Below are 26,821 nucleotides of genomic sequence, written 5' to 3'. Positions count from 1 at the left end.
ACCTAACAGGTTTTCGGGGGAAGAATTGTCATGCACCACTTGGGTCGGGTTTTTGTTTACTCAGTAATACAAAAACTGTCGATTACTACTAAAGAGGCTCTCTTTGGTACTAAAAATCATTATTTATAATTCCTGTTGCGTGGATTGGCTTCCCCCAGTAGCACATGACATGGCTTCCAGAGAGCAGCAGCAGACACGTGACCCATATTGAAGGTGCTTCTTTTAGATCATTCTTAAAAGTCGGAGTAATGGATTTGTTTATGAAGGATGTGAAAGAAAAACTTAAGAAAAACAAATTCCATGAACAAAAGCTCACAGAAAAATGCAAGTCTGCGGTGTGGGAATCATTTGTTGTTATTGTGGACAAAGAAGGAAAACAAATTTGACATCTCAATTGGATTTGCTCTTGTGTTAAGTTTGTAACAAAATCACTCATTTACGAGATCGTACTTCGGTTCATTTGTTTTTCAGATACTGTATTTATCTTTGTATCTTTTACACAAGCATCTTATATATTTCATTTTACTGTCCTCTGTGTAGGTTCATGATTGAAATAAACACTGTCTGTAGTTTAGCAAAAAAAAAACCCACTGCTTTAATACTGTATCTAGTCAGTGCATATACAAAGCTGGGGAAAAGAAAAGCGCTCCACTTTTTTTCGGGCTGGGTTGGATCCGGGTCTAATAACAAGAATTTTACATTGGGTCGGGTCGGGTAAATGATTGTCGGTTCGTGGTCAGGTCGGGTTGATTAACTTGGACCCCTGAAGACCTCTACTGTACAGTATAACAATACATTCAACTAAATAACAATGCTGAATAAAAAACAAAATCCTGCAATACACACTGCCCCATCAGTTTAACATTGGCCACTTTTTTATTTAAGTGTGACGTTCCTTAATTTTTGTGCTTTCTTATTTCTGGGCATGGTTTGTGGAGTTTATCGACAGAATCCAGGAGATAACATTTCAATGAATTCTTCTGAGTCATGTATGCTAATACTGTGTGCTTAGCTAAATATGTACTTTTTAATTCCACATTTTCATCTCTATAACTTATACCAGGCACAAACCTTGGTCTGAGTGGTGAAGGACGTTATGCTACAAAACATGGTTTTAACATTAAAGCATTTATCTTAAATATATACAGATCTCAGCTATATGCCGTTTCACCTTGATATGAAAAATTGTCTGTATCAGTTTTGCATACTTTAAGGTTGTCCCAAATGGATTTGAGTAAGAATTTCACATTTTACCCTTGTGTGGCTGAAGCAGAAGGTCCTTTGAGATTGTAGTACAAAGACAACTGTAGTAAAAAAACTCAGCATGGTTTTCATATTGTATGGCTTACATAGAATACATCACAGTTTTTAACATTAACTCCATAAAGACACTTACTGTCACCATTGCACTGCAGAAGTCCAACTTTATAAGCAGCTTCTGAACTGGCTCTGTTTATGTCACCAATTACAATTTTAGTAACCGGCAAATGTTCTTTGAAGGTCAGAAGACCTGAATCATTGGTCCTAAATACAATTGGAAAAACAGTAAAAAAAATAATGTATATGTATAAAGCATTTATTTTCATATAGAATTACCATACATTCATGAAGATAAATAACAATTATATATATATATATATATATATATATATATATATATATATATATTTATATATATACTGTACACATCTACTGTTAAAAATATATATTTTAAGTTTAAAGATGCTTAGTTCGTGCATATGTGAATTACACAATACAGTACATGTTTAAAACAATATAATATTCTATGAAGAGTGCAATATTACCATTCATTTCTGTCAGAATCACAATTACAGAAATGTTTTGTATCAATGCAATTTTCCTTAAGGCCACAAGCACATGTCTGCCTCCCAGGTACTGCACCTCCCCAATATGTTTGCAATTCATTTGTTCTTCCAACCCACCAAGTGAATGGCGTTCCTTCTACAAGATAAAGCAAAAAAAAAACAACATTGTATGATACAATTTAAAAAACATTTTGGGTATATAGTTTTCATGACAAAATGTTAGGGTTCCAGTTATTAGCTTAATATTCCTGCTTTTAATAAAGCAGTTAAATTGCCTGGGAATGTGATAGATTGCAACATGTTTTCTGTATACAGTACTTCACGCAAAATCACGTTTTAACTGCGGTATGTCAGAAAACGTTAAAGAATTGTGTAACATTTTGCAACACAAAATACTGTATCAGTAAAAAAAACAAACATATATTTTAGAGCCTTTTATTGCTATTCATAAAACTGTAATGCCTGTATTCATAGAGCCTATGCTGCCCAATGTTTTCTCTGCTATGATTTATTGATGACTTAAAAAGGGTGACTTCAGCCCGCTTCGACATGTACCTGGATGAAGGTGCCTTTACTAAGAGTTGATGTCAGACTACAGAGAGCACAAATTCACCCAAACAAATGTTTATTTAGGGTTGGCATTATAATTTACTTTGATTTATTTAAGATAGACCAGAAAAAGTGCCTGGGTCACATTCAGTAATTGATTCTTGTAATGTAGATCTTATGATACAGCTTACCTGTCAGAAGCTGTCACTGAGATCATTTAAGTCAACGAACTAGGATGAATGAGGTAGGGGTGGTTACAAATATAACATGTATGATGTTCACAGTGTTTTACAGTATGAAGATTCAAAACTTCACAGGTTGTCACGCACATTACATACTGTATGTTATACACATATAATATTGTACTTTAGTAGTATAATTTGCACTTACTGTAAACTATACTGTATTAAAATATTTACCTGGCATTGTAACCCTGTATCACCTGTAAGTCTGCCAAATACATCAATAATAATAATACTAATATTGGGGCATACCCAAGACCTCACTTGTTTGCTGTGTTGAGTGGAGTTATTTGTCGTAGACATCTTCAGTGTTGAATGAATTAATGGATGTTTTGTAAGAGTACAGTGACTGATCAGAATCAACTGTAAAGATGTACAATAACAATCAATTCCTTTAATTTCTTAAATGTGCAAAAGATGTGTAAACACAGAACCTTAGTTAAAACAAATTACTGGTCAGCATGATAAAGAGCCCTTCTGATTTTACTTCTTGTAAGTTAGACCAACTCACTGTATATTCAAAATGAATCTTTTGGTCAAACTGGTACGCGTAATTTGAGTGACCATGAAGCCAGCATGAGTCTCAGAGGTAAAGGCTGCCAGTAAAACTGGAAGAAGCACAATAACATGATCAGTATTGCTGTTTATGTTCACTCTGATTTCCCAAGCTTGCAGACAGAACACATGTAACCATACTCCAACTTGAAAGACGGTGTGAGTCAGAATTGGAACAATGGAACTGACGACCACAAAAAAGTCGAAGCCGTACCAACGGCTGGATTTTATTAGCTGACAGAAAACAACGTTAATGTAATATCTCTCCTAGAGAGATGACCATATATATTAAAGCCTAATGTTTTTGAAAGTTATCATTTATTCAACCTTCTATACCATATGCTAATCTCTGCCTTGAGACTTTCAGAACATTCAATCATTTCTCTGGAGAGACTTAAGTGTTAGAGCATGACTATCTGGTAACTAGGAACCTGCAACTATCTGAGAAATCCAATGTCAAAATACTTTTCCAATTAGATGGAGGCACAGAAAATGCCACTAGCGTCAGAGACAAGTAGCCAAAATGAAGCTTTATACCTTCTGAAACACATGGACCAGTTAAGATATCCACCTAGGAAATAAGACAAAAATGCCACCAACATTTTCCAACATGTACATGTTGCTCAGACTCAGTGAGTAGGGTAGCAGATGTGATTTTAATATTGACAGGGCAATGTTTACTAACAATACATGTATTTTACTTTCCTCAGACACACAGGCACTCATTGGATCCCTGTCCAATACTGTTTTTAAAAAACTGAAAACTAAAAAAAAAAAAGTTATTTTATACTTACATGGTCCAGGATTGAAATCAAGCTAGATATATACTTTAAGCTTTAGAATAATCTAACCCTGTGTGGGTTCTTTTGAAAAGAAGGGTCGCTTAAAACTGTGTGCAGACTCTAAGTAGCTTACTTTTCAATACCAAACAAACAATACACAGTGAACTAGGTTATCAGGCAGTAATCAATCAAAAGTCATTGTACTCAAATCAGCAGATTTTGTCAGAATACAGGTAAATGTGATACTAACTAATTGCACTTTCTACATACAGCAATACAGTATTAAACCATATGCATTTACATTAATAAATGTCACATATCGTGATATAGTTTATACACATAATATTATGCAGATTATAAATTATGGCAAAAAATCTGTATCATAATACCACTGCTTTAAAATGTGTATACAGTTATCCAGTATATCTGAAAAGGGTGTCAATTTATATGTAAAAGTCAGAAAAAGAATTTGGTTTGAAGCAGTTTTTTTTACACAGGAGTAAACATTTTGGTTCAAAACATGTTTTTGGTATGCTTCTGAGACCACCACTTGAATATTTCTTAAATTCCTAACTCTGCTACAGATAAAAGAAGAGCAATTCAAGTAATGTTACTAATTTCCAACTTATTTTTGTTTGGATCAGGATGATGTTACTGAGATTTAAATAATATGTCCAATGGGTCAAAATAGTTGGTCATACCTTATCTAAAGTTCATCATGGGTAAAAAATCTAGAACTTGGGACTATCGGACTACTTCTCTGGGTAATTAAGTTCACATCTAGTAGCCTTGCATTAAATGAATTACACAAATTAGAAATATACATTTCCTCTTAACAAGAGAACTTAAGTAAAGATGGCATTCTCTCCAGCAGCTTTTTCAACTCCTGCACAGTGCTGTGCCAAGACAAACTGTGGCACGGCATCTACAGCAACTGATCAATTAATATTGGAATAGCAGTGTGAAACTTACTTATATGTAATTGGATCTGGTGGCTATTTGTCACTAAAATTAGGTCTGGATTTGTGAACTCTACAGCACAATAACAGAGAAACAGCTGTGCATGTGATCCTGTGATGAATTTCCCAGAAAACAAATAATGGGATTTGTGCATCTGGGACATTTTTGGTTGTTTGGAGCTAAGTAGAAGCTGTAGATTGAATGGTAGAAGGTTACAGCAGGACCAAAAATAATTTATTTTAAACGTTTGTAGTAACTGTGAATCCTGCATACAGGAGAATGTACTCAGTACAGACAGATTGACTGATGTTACCTAATTAGTTGGCTTTTTGAGGGAAATGAGAGCAATAACTTCATGTTGTGTCCACCTGACAAACTATAATGACAAAAAAAGCATTCATAAAACTATAATGATTACAGTTATTCATAATTCAAAACTATAAGCATTTCACCAGTCATGTTTTTTTTTTGTCAGGAATCTCGAATCACATTGGGGCGATATTATTGAATTAACTGTATTAAAAAGTTAAAATGAAAGAAGACATTTCAAACTTCGTCTGGCAATTTGTTGCATGCCTTAAATAGTCAAGGTAAAGAACTTTAACAAATCCACCAACAGCACACGGCTTCAAGATGAGATAATGCAGTGAAGCGTCACATATGCCGCAGGCTGACGTGCATTCAAAATGTCTATAAACAATAAGTTAAGAGGAGCAACCCTACATTCCTTATTGCAGATTGTTTCAACGCTTGGCTCTCAAGAACAACAACTCCAACTGGGTTCAGAGATTGTTTAATTATTTGTCTTGGAAAGGACAGGGATTCATTTCTGGATTAAAAGTACAGAAAGACTAGTAGGATTTACTAGCCTTGCTGGAAATTCCAGCACTGACCAGCTTGGAACTCAAGGACAAAAGTTAAGGACAAATCCTTTTTATGAGAGGTGAGTAGCGTACTACATTTCAACCACAGAAGTGGGACACTATGTACAGCACAAATTACGTTCTATCCCATAAACATTGGCGCTTAAAATTTTACTATAATGACAAGTTGCACTTCAGAAAATAAGTCAAACTGTAACTCAGCACATTATAAAAAAAAAAAAAAAGTTTTGAACCAAATTACAATGTTCAGTTTATGAAAGTGCTGATTTACTCCCAAATGAAAAACTCCCAAAACATAGTAGGCTAAATGTTACATTTAACATTTGCTTTTTTCTTGAATAAGTGGACAGTTCTATTTTCGCAACAGAAGAAACTGCAGAGCTAGCAAAGACTCAAGAGTGGAAAACAAACTCGTGAACCTGGATTACTGGATTGAAACAATGAATGTGATGAAGGAATGGATACAGTTACTATTGAAGAAGAGGTAAGGCAGCAGCACGAGAATGCAGTAAATTCAATTCTTTAGTTTTTCAGCAACTGTAAAGGATTATCTATTTGTCCCCTGTATACACTAATGAGTACTTAAAATACTTGAAAATACATGCAGGCCCATGATAAAATACAATCTAATTAAAATAAAAGGGTACATACTCAGTGTCCTGTTTACAAACACTTTTTACAAGTGCAAGAGAACAATCATTTTGTTGCACCCAAAAGATATGGAAAGATCTGTAGTTTACTTTGTTAGCTGTTAAAATGAATCTTGCTAGCTGAATGTGGGTCTCTGCATATGCGAGGTAACATACATTTTCCAAAAAGTATGATTTAATAATGAACTCCAGCCATGATCAACAAATAAATTAGTCTACATAAAATAAACAGAGAAGTAATCTAATTCAGATTATCAGAATACAATGTATTGACTGGATCTGAAAAAATGTGTAGACTAAAAATGAAGGGCAGAAAATCTCATCTTGCAATTAAAAAGTCTGTAGTGTACAGGTGTTGAAAATCATTTTCATAAATAGTACATACATACATTCAGGACGGGGTTTACCTTTTGTGGGCCCTGCGCAAAGGCTCAGTTTGGGACCCCTACACTTTACTAGACAACCATACTTCAATTTACCACTGGGCCTGCTCGGGGCCCTGAGAAATCCCAAGTGGTAATATCAGCTAGAATTAAAGAAATGTACATTTAAAAGACAAACATGCAAACTTTTGTCTAGAACTGGACAGAGCCAAGTTATTTTCCCTAATGTAGGTGTCATTTCTTCATTTAGGTTCAGATTGGAGATAATGTGTACATAATGAAAGAAAATGGGAAAGAATCAATGCACTACAGAAAGATTCATTATTTGTGAAATCCAGGGATCCAGCAATCTGACGGAGAGAAGTCTTGAAGGCAAGAGTTGTACAAAAACTAACACTGTAGTTAGACAACATTAAACTCCTCATACATATAAAGCATTAAAGGATTAATATAGTACCGATTTGTGTAGAAATGTATGTGATGGCTATATATATATATATATATATATATATATATATATATATATATATATATATATATATATATATATAGTGTCACACCAGTAGTTCTGAAAACATTTTGTATAACAATAATACCTTTGTATCCTGAAAATAAATTATTGAAGATTTCTATCATTGAATGCTTATTGGATTTTTTTTTTTTTTTTTTTAATGAACTATAATTTTGGAAAGTGTAAATTCTTAATGAATGGTAATGTATTCTGTGTTAGGTTGTGTTGCTTGAGTAGAAACGGTGTAATATCCTTTTTTGTAATAGACTGCTACAGAGAATGGCTTCTAAAGAAGAATCTGGAGGAGACAGAACTAAACAGTTAGCCGGTACATGACAGAAAGAATTATGGACATCAATAAACTATACAAAAAGGCAAAATGAAAAAACCCAAGGCGCACGTAACACACATGAATCCCTAAACCCTTTGTCTATACACCCAAAAGATACATTTAAAAAAATAACCCGTACAGTTCTACTCATGTAAAAATGATATTTGTAGCGCTCCAAATGTCAAATAAAATGTTGTCAGCTATCACTTTATCATCATATTTATGACATTTCTATTGTGTTTTACGTGTTGTTTATGTGATGTGTGTTGGTTTGTGATCAATTGATTTTTCTTATTGTTTATTCATAGTATTTTTTAAATTCTATACAAATATGTAGTTTGTTCTTAAATTGTGTTGTTTTAATGTAGAATTCACAAGATTTTAATATTGATGGTATTCTGCAGGTCTGTTATTAATAAGGTGTCAAATTATTATATGTAGGAAAGGACGCTGGCGTTGTTCCCCAATTATTTTTTTTATACCACTTTAAAAGTATTTTAAGGACATAGCACATTATTCTGAATATTACTATATTCAGTTGGGGGCTCTGCTTGGTGGGATTTTTTTTTTTTTAATCCCCCATAACTTTCAGAAAGTATTGAAGTATACAAGCAATAAAACCCTCCACATCAGGTATTACCATGTATTAGGAAGCTTTAAAAGTGTCAGAGATTTGCCTCAGGTATCATTGCAAACCAAACTCTATATATAATCCATGGAAATTAACTTTGTGACGTGGCTTTTTTTAAACTAAAGCAAATGAGTTCATGTAGAACAAATAACAGATACCGAATGATAAAGAACAGACATCACATTATATAAACTACTGTCTGGAGGAATAATCATTAATGTGTTGAATGGGAATTTGTCTCAAGTTGTAGATCCTGCTAATATTATCACATACATTAAACCCTCTTTAATATATCAAACCCATGCCAGGACAATCATTTTTTTCAGATTAAGTATGTTTTGGGTATGTTGCTAATAATTGTTATGGAAATTAACAGTGCTTTTTTAGATAAAAGACATTCCATACAGTTGTCAAAATTTGCAAAGGAAGAATTTACATCAGAACCCTATTTTCAGAATGGAGGAGGAGCTGGGAGATGTTGCTCAGACCAGCTTAGAGCTGGGAGATGCTGGTCAGACCAGCAAGTGCTGGTAAACTGGTCAGACCAGCTAGGAGCTGGGAGATGCTGGTCAAACCAGCAGGAGCTGGTGAGCTGGTCAAATCAGCTTAAGTTGTTCCAAAACACAACATTAGCTGGTGACCATCTAGACCAGCTTGAGCTGGTCAGTGCTGGAATTTCCAGCAGGGGTAGGAGCAGCGCACAAAAAAGCAAGGCAGTTTTAACAGCGACAGCGTGGGAGCGACATTGTGTGAGAAGTGCTTCGTTGAAAAGTGCAGAGCAGTTAGAAGCATTTTGAAAGCAGGTTGACAGCTGCAGAAACTAAACTTAAACTTACAAAATAAATAAATAAATAAAAGAAAATAATAATAATAACATGGCCTTCAAGCCAGTAGCCTGTGACACCGGCATGATGTAGGAAATCTGAGAAAACCCAGCAGAACTAAACCAAGTGTATGTAAAGTGCTGCACGATCCAGGACTTGCTTAAATGAGTAAGTATGCTAGAAATGGAGCTGCAGCAAATGAGACAGCAACAGGAGCTTCAGGAGCTGGCACATCCACAATTCTTGGAAGTCTGCACCCCTAACAGACAGAAAGCCACCAGGGAGATAGAACAGGGTCAAAATAGCTGGGTTCAGGTAGGCAGAGGCAGGGAAAAAATCAAAACAGCAAACAAATTTCAGCTGTTTTAACCTTCTTCTAGACTAAAAAGAAAGGCTTGAAATAAAAAAAAAACAAGTGTGCTAGGAGGAGGGGGCGTGTCTTGTTTGCTGCAACGAATATAAGCGGATATAGACTGTATAGGAGACTGGAGTAGATTGGAGTAAAATAAAGAAAACATCCATGGAAAAAGGATAGCTGTTTTTTTAAAATGTAGTACTAGAGGCGTAAAACAATTACATCCCAAAATATTCAGAGAAAAAGGCACTTTACAGAATGTTTAAAAGAGACCAAGAACAATGTACACAGAAAGAGTACTTGGAACTGCAAACACAAGTCAAAAAGAGAGTCCAAGAGAGAGATAGAAATGAGCATTGCTAAGGGGGCTAAAACCAATTCCAAAAAGGTTTTCCAATATTATAACAGCAAGAGAACATTCAAAGAGGAGGAAAAATGTCAAAGAGATACAAATGGCAAAATCATAGATGGAAGAGAAAAAAATAGCAAATATATTAAATGATTACAAAGGAGGACACGGGCAACATGCCCCACATGTCGACCTGTTCCTATCCAGTTTTAAATACCTTTAGCATAACAGAGGCAGAAGTGTTAAAGGGACTATGAGCTCTTAAAATAAACAAATCCCCTGGGCCGGATGAGATCCTCCCAATAGTACTCAAAGAAATAAAATAAGTTATTTACAAACCGCTAACCAAGATCATGCAACAGTCTCTTGACACGGGTTGTACCGACAGACTGGAGAATTGCAAACGTAATGCTGATCCACAAAAAGGGAGACAAAACCAAACCAGGTAACTACAGACCAATAAGCCTGACTTCTAGTATATGTAAACTTATGGAAACTATAATACAATCCAAAATGGAAAATTACCTATATGGTAAACAGTACCCTGGGAGACAGTCAGCATGGTTTTAGGAAAGGGAGATCATGTCTAACTAACCTGCTTGATTTTTTTGAGGATGCAACATCGACACTGGATAGTTGCAAAGCATAACATGGTTTATTTAGATTTCCAGAAAGATTTTCACAGAGAACTGTGAGAGTCTGGAACCAACTCCCCAATAATATTGTTGAAGCCGCCACCCTGGGATCCTTCAAGAAGCTGCTTGATAAGATCCTGGGATCAATAAGCTACTAACAACCAAATGAGCAAGATGGGCCAAATGGCCTCCTCTCGTTTGCAAACTTTCTTAAGTTCTTATGTTCATGACAAACTTTTATTTGTAGCTGTTTTAACAGTGTTTTGTTCTTGTGTTTTTTTGTACCACTGTTTATATTCACCAGTGGCCCACCATCGCTGGTAGTGTCACATGCTTTTTCTTTTGTTTGTATGTACTGCCTCAAATAACTCTTGCATAGCTGTGCGGCAATTAAAAGAAAGCTGCCTTTGTCTGTCCTGTTCTGTCTACAACCTGCACAAAGAGAACTTACATTCACAGAACGATAGAAAGGCGCTAACTTCAAAAAAATAAAAAATCCAGTCCAAGTAGCACCATAGATGGGACCACATTTACTCTGAATTGCCTGTTGTCTCTTTCTAGCATTGAAGTCAACAGGGGCTGTGTAATAGTGGTACCCTAGTAAATGAAATATGCCTTTTTTGAAATTCACTAGCTGACACTCTACAGTATTTAAGTATGTGTGTATTTCCCCTTTTGAAACCTAAATATACAGGTTAATACAGGTCATTCCTTCATTGCACTGGAGCAAAATCTTAGTAAAACCATGTTTATATTGATCTGTCAATCAATATTCCTTAAAAAAAAAAAACTTACCAGGAGTGTTTAAAAGACGTGACTTTTTACAGTGGTAGACTAGCTCCTGTTCGCAGTACTCTGCTTGGTTAATTATAGCCTGGAGTTGTTCCATGTTGGCTGTGTAGTTAAAATAAACTGTGTGCTGATTGGAGCCTCTCACTTTAGTCAGCTCTGTGTTATTGTGTTGTAGCACCGTCCATGTTTTATCTTAAGAAGAAACAAAATAATGCAAGATTTTAGTTTTACAAATGAGGTAACATGGTAGATTTAAAAAACAAACAAACATATACAATTCTTTATTCTTTTTAAAAATGTGGAATTGGCAATTATTTTACCCCCGATTTTCTCCCAATTTGGAATGCCCAATTATTCAACCCGGCTCACTGCTGCAACCCCCGCACTAACTCTGGAGAGACGAGGACAAGCACTCGCGTTCTCCGGAACATGTGCCGTTAGCCGTCCACTTTTTTTCGCATGCCTGCCGGGAAGCCACAACAGAAGTACAGCGTCGGAAGACCATGCAGTTCTGAATTGCTGACAGGCAGGCCTGCAGGCGCCCGGCCAGCCACAGGTTAGACCTATTCCTGATTCAATGTGAATTATAAAGTTGTATCTGCAGCAGTAAGAAGCATTTAGCAGCACAGAAACGGTGCAGCTTACCTGTCATGTTGCAGTACACTAGCAGTGGTCTCTGCAGGCCACTTCCATCTAAATCAATGTAGTAAAAGCCTGATGCATTTCCTTTGTGCTTGTATGCCTCACATGACTGTTCATAAATTGCTTTAAAAAGACAACAAGTACAGTACTCAGTCAGGGTTTATATTGCAATCATATACAACACAGAACAGTTTATGATAGTAACTTGCTTACTGACATTATATTTGGAGGATTTAAAAATAATACCATATACATACTCCTCAGGGTGGGTAAAATCAGGTCGCAAAATGTGACCAATTTGAATATGGCCAGTAGATTTTACTGTAAACTCGCCACGTTAGCAACAAAGCATTTACTGTACATAAAACAGAACTTTGGCTCTATAATAAAAGGCTTTCTGCTTCAAAACTGGCAAAATCTACAACATCTCTTTTGATCTTGCAGAGCCAATACTTTTGAACTCGTGGAACCAACCCCCTTTTATGTTTCCATAGTAACGCACACCAGCCAGTCAAGTTAGGGTAGAACAGCAGAAATAATTTATTCTGCTCTGTCTGCAGTTCGAAAGACATGGCTTTTTCCAACTTTAATGAAATTAAAAATCTTTAAAAGCAAATAGATATTTTTCTAACTTCAGATAGTAGGTTGACAACAAGGGACCAAGGGAATGTTGAGGTGTCTTTGCAGCTCTACAGCCCAGGCGGGCATGTAAAATAACGGGATAGCTTTTAAAATGTCTCCGTGCTGCCATAGAGCTGCAGGCCATTGATAAGGCTGTATTTCGTTATGGATATTAGTCACGGATTTCACGATTTCCATGAAATGTACCCATCACCATTTAATATGTAGATCCTTGTGAAAATTCCCATTTCTGAAAGAATAGTGTAAATATACATATTTGTATCACTTAAAAATAAATACAACAAACGTTTGCCTTATTGACACACCATCTGTTACACGGCACTTAGTAACCTGGCAGCCGGTTTAGTTGGCTTCTGGTAAATGATTGAACACACTGCATAGAGCTGCACCATTTCTTTAAAATGTCCTCAACCAAAAAGACACCAGCTGCACCAAGGATCGGAAATACTGCTAAAGATCGCTCTGTCTAGTACAAGAAGGGGACAGTTCACATGTCTGTTGCATTCTTACTTTTATTTATGTTTTTAGCATTTTAATATTTAGGAACATTTGTTTGTTTGTTTTTGCAGTTGGAGATAGTACAGTAGCTAGGTTTTTGTGGGGAGGAGAGAGAGAGAAGCTGAGACTCGAGCCCATCTGGGGGTACAGCTTAGAGGCGATTAAAAATAATAAAGTAAATTCTCATTTCAAGCAAAGTGTGCTGAAGTAAAATCTGCTGTAAATTGTATTGGTTTTTTTAGGAATCAGATTTTGTGTTGCTTACTTGACATTTTTAGAGTTCAAACAAAATCAAATATGACAATGAAAAATAAAGAAATATGTTCACTTCCCTAGAATTTGTATATAGTTATCTTCCCTGGTATTTTTATTTCCTGGCATTTTATATAGCTCGATTTCCTTTTTATGTATATGACTCACTGGCATTTTATGCACAGAATACAGTTCCCTGGAATTGTATGGAGTTGGTTCTCTGGCACATCGATTGTATATAGTTCCCCTCCCACAATTTAAAGTTACTAATAAAAAATAAAAAAAACCTAAAAACAAAGCATGTAAAAGTAATTTGTGTGCAAAATATACATGTCTCCTCTTGTTCCCATTTGAAAATGGCCACCATAAAAGTTCACTTGGCCACCATTGTTTTTTTAAAGCGAGTGGCCGAATGGCCACCAGCATACACAGTGATTTGTCCCACCATGATACTTCAACAGTATATCTAACATTGAAACAGCTGTATTTTTTCCTTGCTATCTGCGAAACACATTGCAATCCATTTATCATTACTGATCCTTGTACCTTCATACACATTATACAAATGAATGTAACCTACTAATTACAGTGACCTATGCATGGTTCAGAAACTAACTGTAAGCCAGGATACATTATGGACAAAGGACACCAGTTTGACACATAAATACATCTTTCACAGATATACCACAACTGTACCTTGGTGTGTAATACACATACTTGCTACAGTAGAAACAACATGATTCAACTGAACTGGGAAACCAAAGGCTTATTATTATTAATTAGTCATTTAGCAGGCGCCTTTACCCAGAGACTTACAGAGACTAGGGGGTGAACCATGCACCACAACTGCACCTGCAGAGTCACTTACAATAGGACCTCGGTTTTACGTCTCATCCGAAGTACATCATTAATAGAAAAGCAGAGATATTAAAATCATTCTTATCTCAAGTGCTGTTGGTGAGATATTACATACACTTTTCTCTAAATTTACTTTAAGACCCAAATGTCTCCTTAATGTAAAAGCACTGAATTATAAATGTTCATCAGTACACTGCTGGTGGATCTGTCTATTAGAACGACAGGGTTACAAACCCAAGTCTGCTAGATGGCAGCTGTTTTGTCCTGGGTATGTGCCTAATATCATATTTCTACATAAACCCTTGGTTTTTCTCAAAACATTTTTCATTGTATGTTCAAAATGCAAATAAAATACATACAAAACACTCTGAATCTTAATAACTAGATATGTTTGAAGTGCTTTCACTGCTGAATGATTCTCTGCTATCTGTATAGTCTCCCAGGACACTCAAAATGACTGTATCGTTTCAACTAAAATTAGTTTTTTTGTTTTTTTCTGGTATTTTTTTTTTCTTTTTTAAATATAATGTATAGTATATTTAGACTTGGGTGGCATACAGACTGCAAAGTAGCATTTCACACTACCTATAATAAGGCAATCAAACACTATATGATCAGTATCAGAAATTAAAATACAATTAATTATTATAAATGGACAAAGTAAACATCTATTCATACATTTCACACTTGCCTATATTAAAAAAAAAAAAAAGAATGGACTGCACATATGCTGCTTTCAATGATTTCTTGCACGGTTGGTAGTTTAAAATGTGCGAAATTTCAGTAGGGCACCATGAATAAATTAAGTATGTTAATAAAGTAAATTCATGGCTGTGTGCTGCCAGTGTAACTGCACAGGAGCCTAGGCATGGTTTGTAAAAAAAATGTTTATTTTACACATTTACGCAGTTATACTTGTGTTAAATCTTCAGATACGTATGTTTTTTTTCCTCCCTGGTTTCAAAAGGTAGCACTATTCTCATAATTATGTTAAAACTGTTGAATGAAAACTGGAACAATGAAAGCACAGGGTTTTATTGATATTTGGCTGCAGATAGATCAGCCCTTCATTGCCAATTAAACATGCATCACTAATAATCATTAATAAAACTCTCCAATTCAGTTCACAAATTATCAGTAATGAGATCAATAACTAGTAAAGAAGTAAACCAAAGTTGTTGTGATGCAGTTGGGTTGACCTACAGGTAGTATATCACATGTTTTTCTCTTGACAGATCCTGGGAATGGTGCAGTTCAGAAATTAAGTAGGGTTAATTAGGGTCCACTCTGGTCTCTGGGTTAAATTATAATGTATTCTTGGAAGCACTGCTAAACTAATTATAAGCTCCATAAGTCATTTTTTTGGGAGGAACAACAATTATGAGGCGACACTGGGCCGCAGCAGCAGCACTCACTCCTGTCTAAGGCAGGTTGTTGTTCAATTACACAGGATTTTGCCAAAATTGGATTTAGTACAAAACACCAGTATAAAGGTATTGGCCTTTTTTGCTAACCTCTAAAATCACTCTGTTATATTCATATTCTACAGATTTGTATGACACACTTTCCCTGTAACTTATAAAAAATAAAATATGTTATGTTTTTTTTTTTCACAGAATTGTTTTAATTAATTTTAAAATCGGTACACAAGAGATTATTTTTTAAGTCTCATTTTCCTGTATTCACAGAGGAATCAGAATTAATGCAGGGGAGTGTTTTGTTCAGATACATTTGTGTGGGGAAAAAACATTAGTGAACATCAGTATAAACTACCAACATGCATGTGTAAAGTAAGAACATAATCACATAATGTAGTGGCAATCACATAACATACTTCACATAAACCCTTAAGTACAGGCAACAGCAATTTAAGCGCCTCATTTACTAAGCGGCGGTAATTTGGCCAGAATTGCGGGAGGAAAACTGAGATGACTGAGCATGGTATTTCCCAAAGTGTCACATCCTATTTACTAACTAATAAGAAACAAAAATACCGGTCAGAAAAATTCTAATTAGCATACATATTGTGGGTGGCAACAGGTCTGAAGTTGTGCCCAGTATTTATTCTATTGACAGCAGGTGAAGGTTACTGATGGCGGCAGGGATGAAAATATGTGAAGCCTACAACACATTGGCATGGTTTGTTTTCTACTGTATTGTTTAAGCCTATTGTACATATCTATATTTTTACATAATGTAATGTGTACAAACACATTAATGTTAATATTATTTTAGATTGAAACTAAATTGTTTCAGCATATTTTAGTTTTATCTTAGCCTACTTACAATGCCCAAAATAGCCCAAAATAAATCATAGTGTCGCATTAGCACATTATGGCTATACAGAACCAGCCATTTCAAATCGGTATTTTTATGAAACACAGCTTCCGCCACTTTGCGGCGGCATTCAGTTGGCGGAATTTTTTGGTAAATTATGCCTGCGCAAAATCCTTGTCAGACCTTCATGAATAGTTCATGAATGTATGGCAGCTCATTATCTGTGTTTAACATGCTGCTTTGCATACGTACACATCATTCATTCAATGTAAATGAGGTGGCGGCGCTATTCCGCTATTTTGCATCCGCTAAATCCTTGTTTTTCGCATGGAGATGGGAATAGTAAACAGGACAGGGACAGAACTGTGCACGATAATCATGTTTTGCGTACGGGAAATGCTTTGTAAATGAGACTCTAAATATCAGACAGGACGCTCAACAGCCAGTGACAATGATACTCAATTCAATAAATTAAAAGTATCAAATCATTTACTATATTACTATTGATGATAAAAGTCAATTTAATACATTTAAAAACATATATTGACATTTATTAACAATGCCAGTAACAGTAAATTCAATCAATTGTAAAATTAAATCATTAGCATTTATTCATGTTGTCAGTGACTATAACAAGCTATTCAATAAATTGTGAACAATTACACTCCTTTAATCTACAGTCTATTACTATTGAGGCAATAATTCTACAATTCCAGTCAAGTAAGTTGTCTCTAGATAGGGTTGAGTAATCGCAAATAAACAATGCTATCGGACTGCCTCAGCAACAATCAATTGTATCTTAAACTTTAAAGGAGAGTAAATGATGTCATTATTCTAGAAAAAATATATACATATTGATCAGATGCTGTGTGTTTTGTTTCATAGTGGTGTTATTATAGTCTTTCATGACTCCAAGGGGCTGTTTGCACAGAAGACAGAGAGGTTTGCTCTCCTTCTCAATTACAAAATATTGGTCTTGAAATGTTGGAATTATTATTATTATTATTATTATTATTATTATTATTATTATTATTATTATTATTATTAATGTCATATTAAATTGGGAACCAACAAGGAGAGCTGCATTGGCCTATGCACTTCCACAGGGTTGGGGAGAAAAGTGGGGCTAGTTTGCCTCATCGTGCTTCAGCGACTACTGCTGGTGAGGCACCCAACAAGTCCAGGCTTCAATATAAAAGGTTGTTTTTGATCTCCATATTAAAAAGAAGTGATATCGGAAACAGAGGTAGACCATTCATCTTCTGTCCCCCTAATCAGTAAGTGAGTTACTGTAGTCAGGCAACTTTTGAATTGGGAATTTCAAATAGAAGACACACATGAAATTGAGAAATAATTGTTTGAATTAGATAAAAATGTGAAAAAATTTAAACTGCCAAAAAGAATGGATATATGCTAATCAACCAGACTTATAGGTGATTACAGACTTAGGCCAAATATTCAGGGTTTTCTTTTTTTTTTGGTGTGTTTTTCAGATTATTAAATTAAACTAATTTAGTCCAAATTAATACACTATCCTTGTAAAGCTATCAACTGGAGCTGCTGGGCATGAATAATAGCAAAGCCCCTGACCTGTGACCTTGGGCAAAATATAGTCCCACCCTGCCCAGTTTTAAATATTTTGAAATAATCAATACTTACAGCTATGGCATGTGGCTCCAGTGTAACCTGTATTTGTACAGTTACAATAGAATGTATTCCAGGACTGAGAACATTTGCCACCATGTTCACAATAGTTTGGAGAGCATCTGAAAAGATCAAAAGTGTTTTTAAAGTCAATACAGGTGACATTACAGAATTTTCACTTTTAAAAATACAGTAGGGTCTGAAAAATAACATTCAGAATGCAGCCTTTCATACAGGACATATAAGTACAGTTCCATTACACATACATATTTATACTATATACAGTGCCTTGCATAAGTATTCACCCCCCTTGGACTTTTCTACATTTTGTAGTGTTACAACCTGGAATTAAAATGGATTTAATTAGGATTTTTTGTCACTGATCTACACAAAATAGTCCATAATGTCAAGGGGGGAAAAAAATCTACATATTTTTCAAAATTATTTACAAATAAAAAACTGAAAAGTCTTGATTGCATAAGTATTCACCCCCTTTGCTGTGACACCCCTAAATAAGCTCTAGTACAACCAATTGCCTTCAGAAGTCACATAATTAGTTGAATGGAGTCCACCTGTGTGCAATTAAAGTGTCACATGATCTCAGATTAAATACACCTGTTTCTGGAAGGCCCCAGAGTTTGTTAAAGAGCATATCTAAACAAACAGCATCATGAAGACCAAGGAGCTATTAAAACAAGTCCGGGATAAAGTTCTGGAGAAGCATCAATCAGGGCTGGGTTATAAAAAAATATCCCAAACTTTGAACATCCCCTGGAGCACCGTTAAATCCATTATTAAAAAATGGAAAGAATATGGCACAACTGCGACTCTGCCTAGAGAAGGCCGTCCACCAAAACTCAGTGGCCAGGTAAGGAGGGCATTAGTCAGAGAAGCAACCAAGAGGCCAATGGTAACTCTGAAGGAGCTGGAGAGATCCACAGCTGAGATGGGAGAAACCATCCATGGGACAACTATAACCCGGACGCTCCACAAAGCTGGACTTTATGGAAGAGTGGCGAGAAGAAAGCCATTGCTGAAAAAAACCCATATCAAATCCTGTTTGGATTTTGCCAAAAGGCATGTGGGAGACACAGCAAACATGTGGAAAAAGGTTCTCTGGTCTGATGAGACCAAAATTGAACTTTTTGGCCTTAGCGCAAAACGCTATGTGTGGCGTAAAGCCAACACTGCTCATCACCCTGAGAACACCATCCCCACGGTGAAGCGTGGTGGTGGCAGCATCATGTTATGAGGATGCTTTTCATCGGCAGGGACTGGGAAACTGGTCAAGATTGAGGGCAAGATGGATGGAGCCAAATACAGGAAAATTCTAGAGGAAAACCTGTTTCAGTCTGCAAGAGACCTGGGACTGGGGCGGAGGTTCACCTTCCAGCAGGACAATGACCCTAAACACACAGCCAAAGCTACACTGGAGTGGTTTAAAAACAAGAACCTGAATGTCTTAGAATGGCCCAGTCAAAGCCCAGACCTCAATCCGATTGAGAATCTGTGGCAAGACTTGAAAATTGCTGTTCACCAACGGTCCCCATCCAACTTGACAGAGCTTGAGAATTTTGCCAAGAAGAATGGGCAAAAATTGCAGGATCCAGACTTAGAGACTTACCCAAAAAGACTCACAGCTGTAATTGCTGCCAAAGGTGCTTCTACCAAGTATTGACTCAGGGGGGTGAATACTTATGCAACCAACAAATGTCTTTTTTTTGTTTAATTAACTTTTGTGTTACAATAAAAAAATATTTTGCACCTTCAAAGTGTTAGATATGTTGTGTAAATCAAATGGTAAAAATCCCAATTAAATCCATTTTAATTCCAGGTTGTAACACTACAAAATGTGGGAAAGTCCAAGGGGGGTGAATACTTATGCAAGGCACTGTATATGTATATATCTTCTGTACTTTTTTTTTATCATTCAAAAAATGATCATTTTTAGCAAAGCAGTCACATACTTGAGAAAAATAATTGTGCAAGGTCTGTTGATAGGGCATTGTTGGCACCACTGTAAATTCCAGCATCATCTGCATATAGATGAATTTTAACATTTCTAGAAATGGCATTTATGGAAATTGTAATAAAAAAGGGCCTATTGCTCCTTGTGGGATTCTATTGCAGATGCATAACCGCAAACAATTACTGGATGATTTAGACACAACATTGTTTTTCATCCAATTTATTAAATCACCCCCAACCAGCTTTTAAAATAATAAGCAATGATCAGAACTAAATTGAAAGCTTTGGTAAGGTGAATGAAGGTCAATACAAATCGACAATAACTTCTAAGCAACTAATTATGTCATTGGTAATCATGGGATGTACTTCTATAACATATATATATATATATATATATATATATATATATATATATATATATATATATATATATATATATATATATATATATATTTGTTGATCAACAAATCTTTCCATTATAGAGTTAGCCATTGTAAGAACTGATCTAGGTTGTATATGTCACAATCATATACTGTAGTTAATCACCATTTACTGCAAACAGAAATAGAAATATGGTTGTAGAATTGACAAATTCATGATATGCAGAAGGGGATATGCTATTTTCATAAAAAATGTAGGCCCTACTTATTTTTCCCCCCTAGCTTACCGGTACTTGCCCACAGATCTGATTATGATAGCCAGTGTTTACTAGAAATTGTCCAAGTAACCGCAGCCAGTGTGGGGCATTCAAAACACAAGCTCATTTTAAAGTCAACAGCTCTCTGTTTATAATCTCCACTAAATTCAATCCATAAATCAGTTTTCATACCAGCGACCACTGAACCAATTGTACATAACTAATATGACCACGGACAGGAAAGACAAACAAACTAACACTGTACTGAGCTGCTTTGAGAAAATAAGCTGAAACGTAGTTACATCAGATAGGTCATTTCCTGGTGACCTGATACAGTAACCAGTAGTCTCTGTTAAAAAAAAAAATGTTATCCACCAAGACATCATTTATGAACACAGCCTTCCTGGGTAAGGACCTGTCTGTGTTGAATAGCGCTTAGGCTGGATGATGAGTAAGGTGCCATAAGGTGAGTTAGATTTGCACCAGGTGCTTATCAAAACCATGATGCCTATGGGTCAAACAGTACTGATATATAGTATTTCATTCACATAAGAAATCGCACAGCCATAGGCACTGTGAGACATGTCTTCCTTCAAATCGCAAGCTCATTACACTTGGATATTGCAAAAACATGTACTAAAAAGAAAAGAACAAATCAAGGCTGAAGCAAAAAAATGCAACACACAGCACGAGAAAACAAAACCCTGTTATCAGTCAAGGTAACACTCTGGAGCCAAAAAAGGCGTGATAGTAGTACCATGCTGGGCCTCCCATTGAACCTGCTCATCATACACAGTGCTAATAGCACAAGCCCAATCAAGGTGACGGAACGAAAGATGGAGCCCTCGCTGTGCTGCAGTGTCAGGAAAGGCAGTCACAGCAGGCAATGAAACAACAGCTAGCAGTCTGTAGAGCTCCCCAGGTGAAGTGACACTCACTGAGACATAAATAATAAAGATGACACGGGGCTGCTCCGGTGCACCCATCACATCTTCTTGTCGGGAGATAGTGCTAACAACATTACCTCAATCAAGAAGACATGCTGGGAGACAGACCCCTAACCAGGTTGAAGTCAGTGACAAGAAGCAAGTCATAGCTGGCCTTGAAACAGACTCACAGTAGTAGGCACTCCAAGAGGACAATATTAGCTACAGGCAAACAGTTTGAGGCTGAGAAAGCAGAGGTCCACAGCAGTAGGTACTAATGGGAGGTGATGTTTAGGCCAAAACAATAAATAATATTTAACAGTAAAACTATGATGAAGAAAAGGGGAGGTAAGAATGAAATATTGAACATTTTAACTACGTGGAGAAAAGAAAAGTGGCAATATCTACATCTACAATTTGTTTATAAAATACTCAGAGTTTTCACAAAGAACACTGAAGCCAATCATTGTTGGATCAATGGTTTTGGTTCTTGGTCAATAGTACCGGTACTTTGAGAAAGACGAAAACAGATGCTTATTTGACCTACTTGCGATTCACAGATTTACTTCAAATGTAATAGGAAGCAATTAACTAACTGTTTAATTCTACAGAATTTAATCCAAATCAGAACATCGGTTCTACTCCTATTGCGAGAACATCGAAAACAGACAATTGGTATCGTGTGACCTTGACCTGGAGGTTAAAAGTCAAAGGTTTCCTACAATCATATGACCTAGTCTACCTGTGTGACAATGGCTTTCATGTCCTTCTTAGTTTGTGAGTTATGGAGTGTGAAAGACAGGCAGGTGGACAGACAGATGGAGGGAAAGTATCAATTTAGAATACTACATCCTGCTTTGCAGGCTTCACTTATATATTTTTTACTCTGCAGCTATTGTGGACAATTTTATATAGCATGCTCTAAATTCCGTGTATTTCATTATATATTTGTTTATGGCCCATTTTTTTATTTTTCAGTACAATATAGTTATAAATGTAACTATATTTGTCATTCATATATTAAAAATGACAAATAATTAATAGTAAAAAAATTCAGTATGCAAAAAAATAAAACAATCGGCAAACCATTATGTTGATTCAATTAGTGCAACCATTGCAGTGAATCTTATCTTAGACTCCAGTCAGCTCTCGGATTTCTGTTACCCAGATACATGTCAGTTGCATTTTACTGCTCTTGTATAAAGAATAAAATTAATCCCCATTATATATATGTAACAAATTAATGCACTTACCCGTCACACACGATTACTGACTCTGCCACCTTTTTACTGATACAAAGCCCATCTCTTCAATGTTATAATGTACTTCTTTATCTGCCACATCCCGCATTTTTTTTTTCTCTCACATGCCAAATCAGTCTGTCTTGATTGTGCAGTTACACAGGCTTCCTCCAATTTCACATGACGAAAATGCAGCAAAAACAAAGCGAACGAGACAAGCTACGTAATGTAAAGAAGTTTATCAGTTTTAGATACTGTGATGCATTTTTTAAAATCTGTGATCTTTAGTTGCTTTTGGGCATTTTAATTTGCAAGTGAACTGTGACATTAGGGCCTTATCGAGCACTATATTCTGCAATTTTGAAAACCGACTTTGGATACTGTTTTAATTCTGGAAACTGGTGGTGTTGTTTATTTAATCTTTTGCTTAATTGCATTGCCTTTTACGTTTTATGCAGTTCTGTGCATGGGTAACATTTTGATTTCATTTTGCTGTTGGGTTGTTAATGGGGAATTTTACATACTGCTACATACGCACCGGATTTAAATGTATTGTAGTGCTGAGCATATCCCCTTCTGTACATCATATGATGAGACAGACAACAGTTGCGGTTCAAAGCAGTGGAAACCGCTGTATTTATTTATTTTTTTAGCTTTTAGTGAACAATGGCTTTCATTCCTGTCCTCTCATTCACACACTCAACCACTTCTCTCAACTCTCTCAATTCTCCCACCGTCAGGTCCTGCTTCTCTCTTTCAGATTGTAATCTCCACACACCCCAGTCCCTGTCCCTCACTCACTGGTCCAACATTCCCTATCTCTGGTCTTGTCAGACCTGCTCCCACCCCCCTCAGTCTCAGCTCTCAGTCACATGAGCACCAAAACACATAGAACGCTAACAGATCTGAACAAGAATAACACAGTTTACAAACACACATTATTTACAGAGCACTCCCATCCCCTTCCCCAGTCCATAATCAGGTCCATTCCCACATTGTTTTGCAAATCAGCTTCCCCCCGCTACAGTATGTACTGTATTACAGTCCAGGTGTCGTCTCTTTTGGCAAGTGATATTTTCAGAAATCGTTCTGAATTAAAATACTTCTTCTGTTGAAAATATAGTAATGTACCAACAAAACCAATACGGTACATCAAAATGGAAGCTTACTTATTTTAAAACACAGTCCTTTCAAATATGTATTTTTTATATTGTATTTTTTTTTGTGTTCCCTGAATAACGGACAAGAGTTGAAACGAGCCAAAATGAAATAATCAGATATGTGTCACACACATTTAACTGTCACTGAAGTCAAAATTTTATAGGGTCAGATATGTGAGTGCTGACTGTATTAAACCAAATTGTAAAACTAATTAACTTGATCCAAATTCCATGGCACGCTGTCTTAAAAGACAATAAAACAGTCATACCTGTCTATAATACCACACAAGTCTACGTGCAAGTCACTGAAATTCCCTGTGATTCTTTGTTGCACCTGGATGAGATTCACATCCTGCTTGTCTATAGATATAAGTCTCATGCATCCTTGAAAAACACTGAAGGGATTCTTGCATCCTTGATTACTGATGATTTCAGGACAACCTGTAATAAAACAACACAGAGAATGTGAATGAATTGTGGTGCCTACAAAAGGTCTTGAAGTGGTAACACTCAGGGTAGCTGTGTCAATGGGAGCTTTCTCTGCATTGACCTGGGAGCACAGCAGGTGAGTGAGTGGTCCAGAGCCTCAATTGTAAACGTGTCCAGTCACAATTTGTGTGTGTTTTTTTGTGACACAGACCTCTGTCCACTGAGGCCTAAGAGAAGATCACAAGTTTAATCTTATTATTCAAGCCTAAGCTGCACTGTGGTGTCCCAATAATTTGCACTTCACTGAATATAACATGTGGTAAACAATGTGAATACAATAGTTGACATTTTTGGTTTACTAGCATGCATTTTATTATGGTCAGACTTTTGTTTTAAAACAGCATATCTGACCAACGTAGCTTGACCTTTTTTTTTTTTTTTACATTTATTCACTGTATTAACTTTTAAGTTATGGAAATATTTGTTGTTACGTGTACCAGTATTAGAATAAAAAAAACCTTAGTTTACAAGCCATTATTTAACAATTAGAGTATTGCTTCTATTCTGTAAAGGAATAATGCTTACCACCAAAATAATATTGTCCTCCAGAAAAGATATAAAATGGTGAGCTGGCATGAGCTGCTGCAGAGGCATCATTGTCCAAAGTTACACTTAAACGATTCCTTCTAGCACTAAGTTCAATAGAATGCCACTGTCCATCATTCAGCGTGGTTCCTGTAAGCACAAATATTTCCAGTATTGTAGAAGTAATGACATAAACCACAGCGAAGTGATGACAAAAGGTATTACGCCTGAAAAATTAGATTAAAAATATTTTATATAACACTTGTCTGAGAATACAATATTGCCCTGGAATGCTTATGCATGGTTCCAACTACCTTGTAATCCTAAAACACAGCAATGCTCTTAATAATTCAGTTTTAGCTTGTAGATACATGTTTGCTTCTTGTTTCTATACATATTTATTGCCTGTTATATTTGTTACAAGCTGAAGTACCCGGCGTTGCCCGGGGAAATTCAATATTTCAATATCTCATGCATGACAAATTGGGGAATGGTAGCCTTATGGTTTCCTATAAGTTACCGATCTTGGGTGTCACACAATGCGCTCAGACCCCTTTCCCTTTTTATAACTTTTTTTGTTTTGCCTAGTGACCAGCAATGCGGTTAATAAATAAAGTACCCCGGGGGTCCAACTTTTGGATCCAAACATAGCCCTCGAACTTCCCCTGGATGAAAGAGGAGGCCATGCAAAGTTTGGTTGCACTGGCTCCTGTGGGGTCTGAATGCATAAAGGAACAGATAGACAAACATTCTTCTTTAAATATGAAGATTAGAAAAAAAGACCCCACTGGTTTTGTGGGTTTTTCAATTCCGAGCTTCATGGAAGTAACCACCATCAATAACGGTTCTCGGTGTGTAGCACACTGGTATGCCTGTCATAAAAATGTCTTCTTGCATTTTCTTTAATATTTTTATGGAACTTAAATGCATTTGCATACTACTGTATATTCTTTTTTTTGGAGTAAAACCATTCTGCTGTTATACTGTATGTACAACTGCTCTTATAATAGTAAATGCTGTTGAATATTATGGCATAAAGTTTCTTGGGATAAATCCACACATATCATAATAATAATAATAGTATCTTTATATAGCGCCTTTCATAGTGAACCACTATCACAAAGTGTTTTGAACTGTGAATTATATGCAGAGTCACTTACAATAGGACATTGATTTAACATCTCATCCGCAGGATAGAGCACAGAGAGGTTAAGTGACTTGCTCAGGGTCACACAGTGAGTCAGTCAGTGGCAGGGGTGGGATTTGAAGTGGTGACCTTCTGGTTACAAGCCCTGACTGTAACCACTGAACCACACTGCCGCCTATATAATCACCCATGTGATGTGCCATTGTGGACTTCAACAGCACCCCTATGGGGTTTTTATTACACCACTGTGTTCCCCATGAATTGTTCTGTGCACCAAAATTCAGCACTTTATGTCGACTAGGTAAGTCACAGCATGTGTGTGTAAACCAAGCTACTTTATGCCTGCCCTACGTAACTGCAACTAACCTTTAGAATACATTTTAATTATGGTATGCTATCCACATACTGAAACAGCTTTTGGAAAGTATCAAATGGGATAGCAAAAAATTGCTATGTAAATAACTGATGGCATTTTGCATTTTTAGGCAGCATTATCATTAGTTAATTACACAACTTTTTCATAGTTATTGTTGTTCAGTATTTATTTAAACGCTGCAATAAGGATAGTGGTGTCATCATTTATTGTTTCTTTATTCATTTCTGAGAAGTTGCATTTGCCTTTGCTTCAGAACTTGGCTTTGATGTAAGTTCTTTAC

At 36.1% G+C, this 26,821-nt stretch overlaps 1 protein-coding gene across 1 annotated transcript in view; it reads right to left on the bottom strand.

Annotated features, from left to right (window-relative positions):
- Nucleotides 1–26,821, bottom strand: part of LOC131736818 (contactin-associated protein-like 5) — a 113,185-nt gene that overhangs the window by 25,932 nt on the left and 60,432 nt on the right. Inside the window, exons 9-15 of the mRNA XM_059021998.1 lie at nucleotides 25,019–25,168; nucleotides 24,274–24,445; nucleotides 18,088–18,194; nucleotides 11,905–12,024; nucleotides 11,263–11,451; nucleotides 1,806–1,962; nucleotides 1,397–1,524 (exon numbers count right to left, since the gene is read on the bottom strand). Coding sequence (XP_058877981.1) covers nucleotides 1,397–1,524; nucleotides 1,806–1,962; nucleotides 11,263–11,451; nucleotides 11,905–12,024; nucleotides 18,088–18,194; nucleotides 24,274–24,445; nucleotides 25,019–25,168 — 1,023 coding nt within the window. The remainder of the gene's footprint in view (nucleotides 1–1,396; nucleotides 1,525–1,805; nucleotides 1,963–11,262; nucleotides 11,452–11,904; nucleotides 12,025–18,087; nucleotides 18,195–24,273; nucleotides 24,446–25,018; nucleotides 25,169–26,821) is intronic.

This window comes from Acipenser ruthenus, chromosome 1 (assembly GCF_902713425.1).
Source record: "Acipenser ruthenus chromosome 1, fAciRut3.2 maternal haplotype, whole genome shotgun sequence".
NCBI classification, from domain to species: domain Eukaryota; kingdom Metazoa; phylum Chordata; class Actinopteri; order Acipenseriformes; family Acipenseridae; genus Acipenser; species Acipenser ruthenus.
The sequence above is the reverse complement of the archived record's forward strand: the minus strand, read 5'-3'. Positions and strand labels throughout refer to the sequence as shown.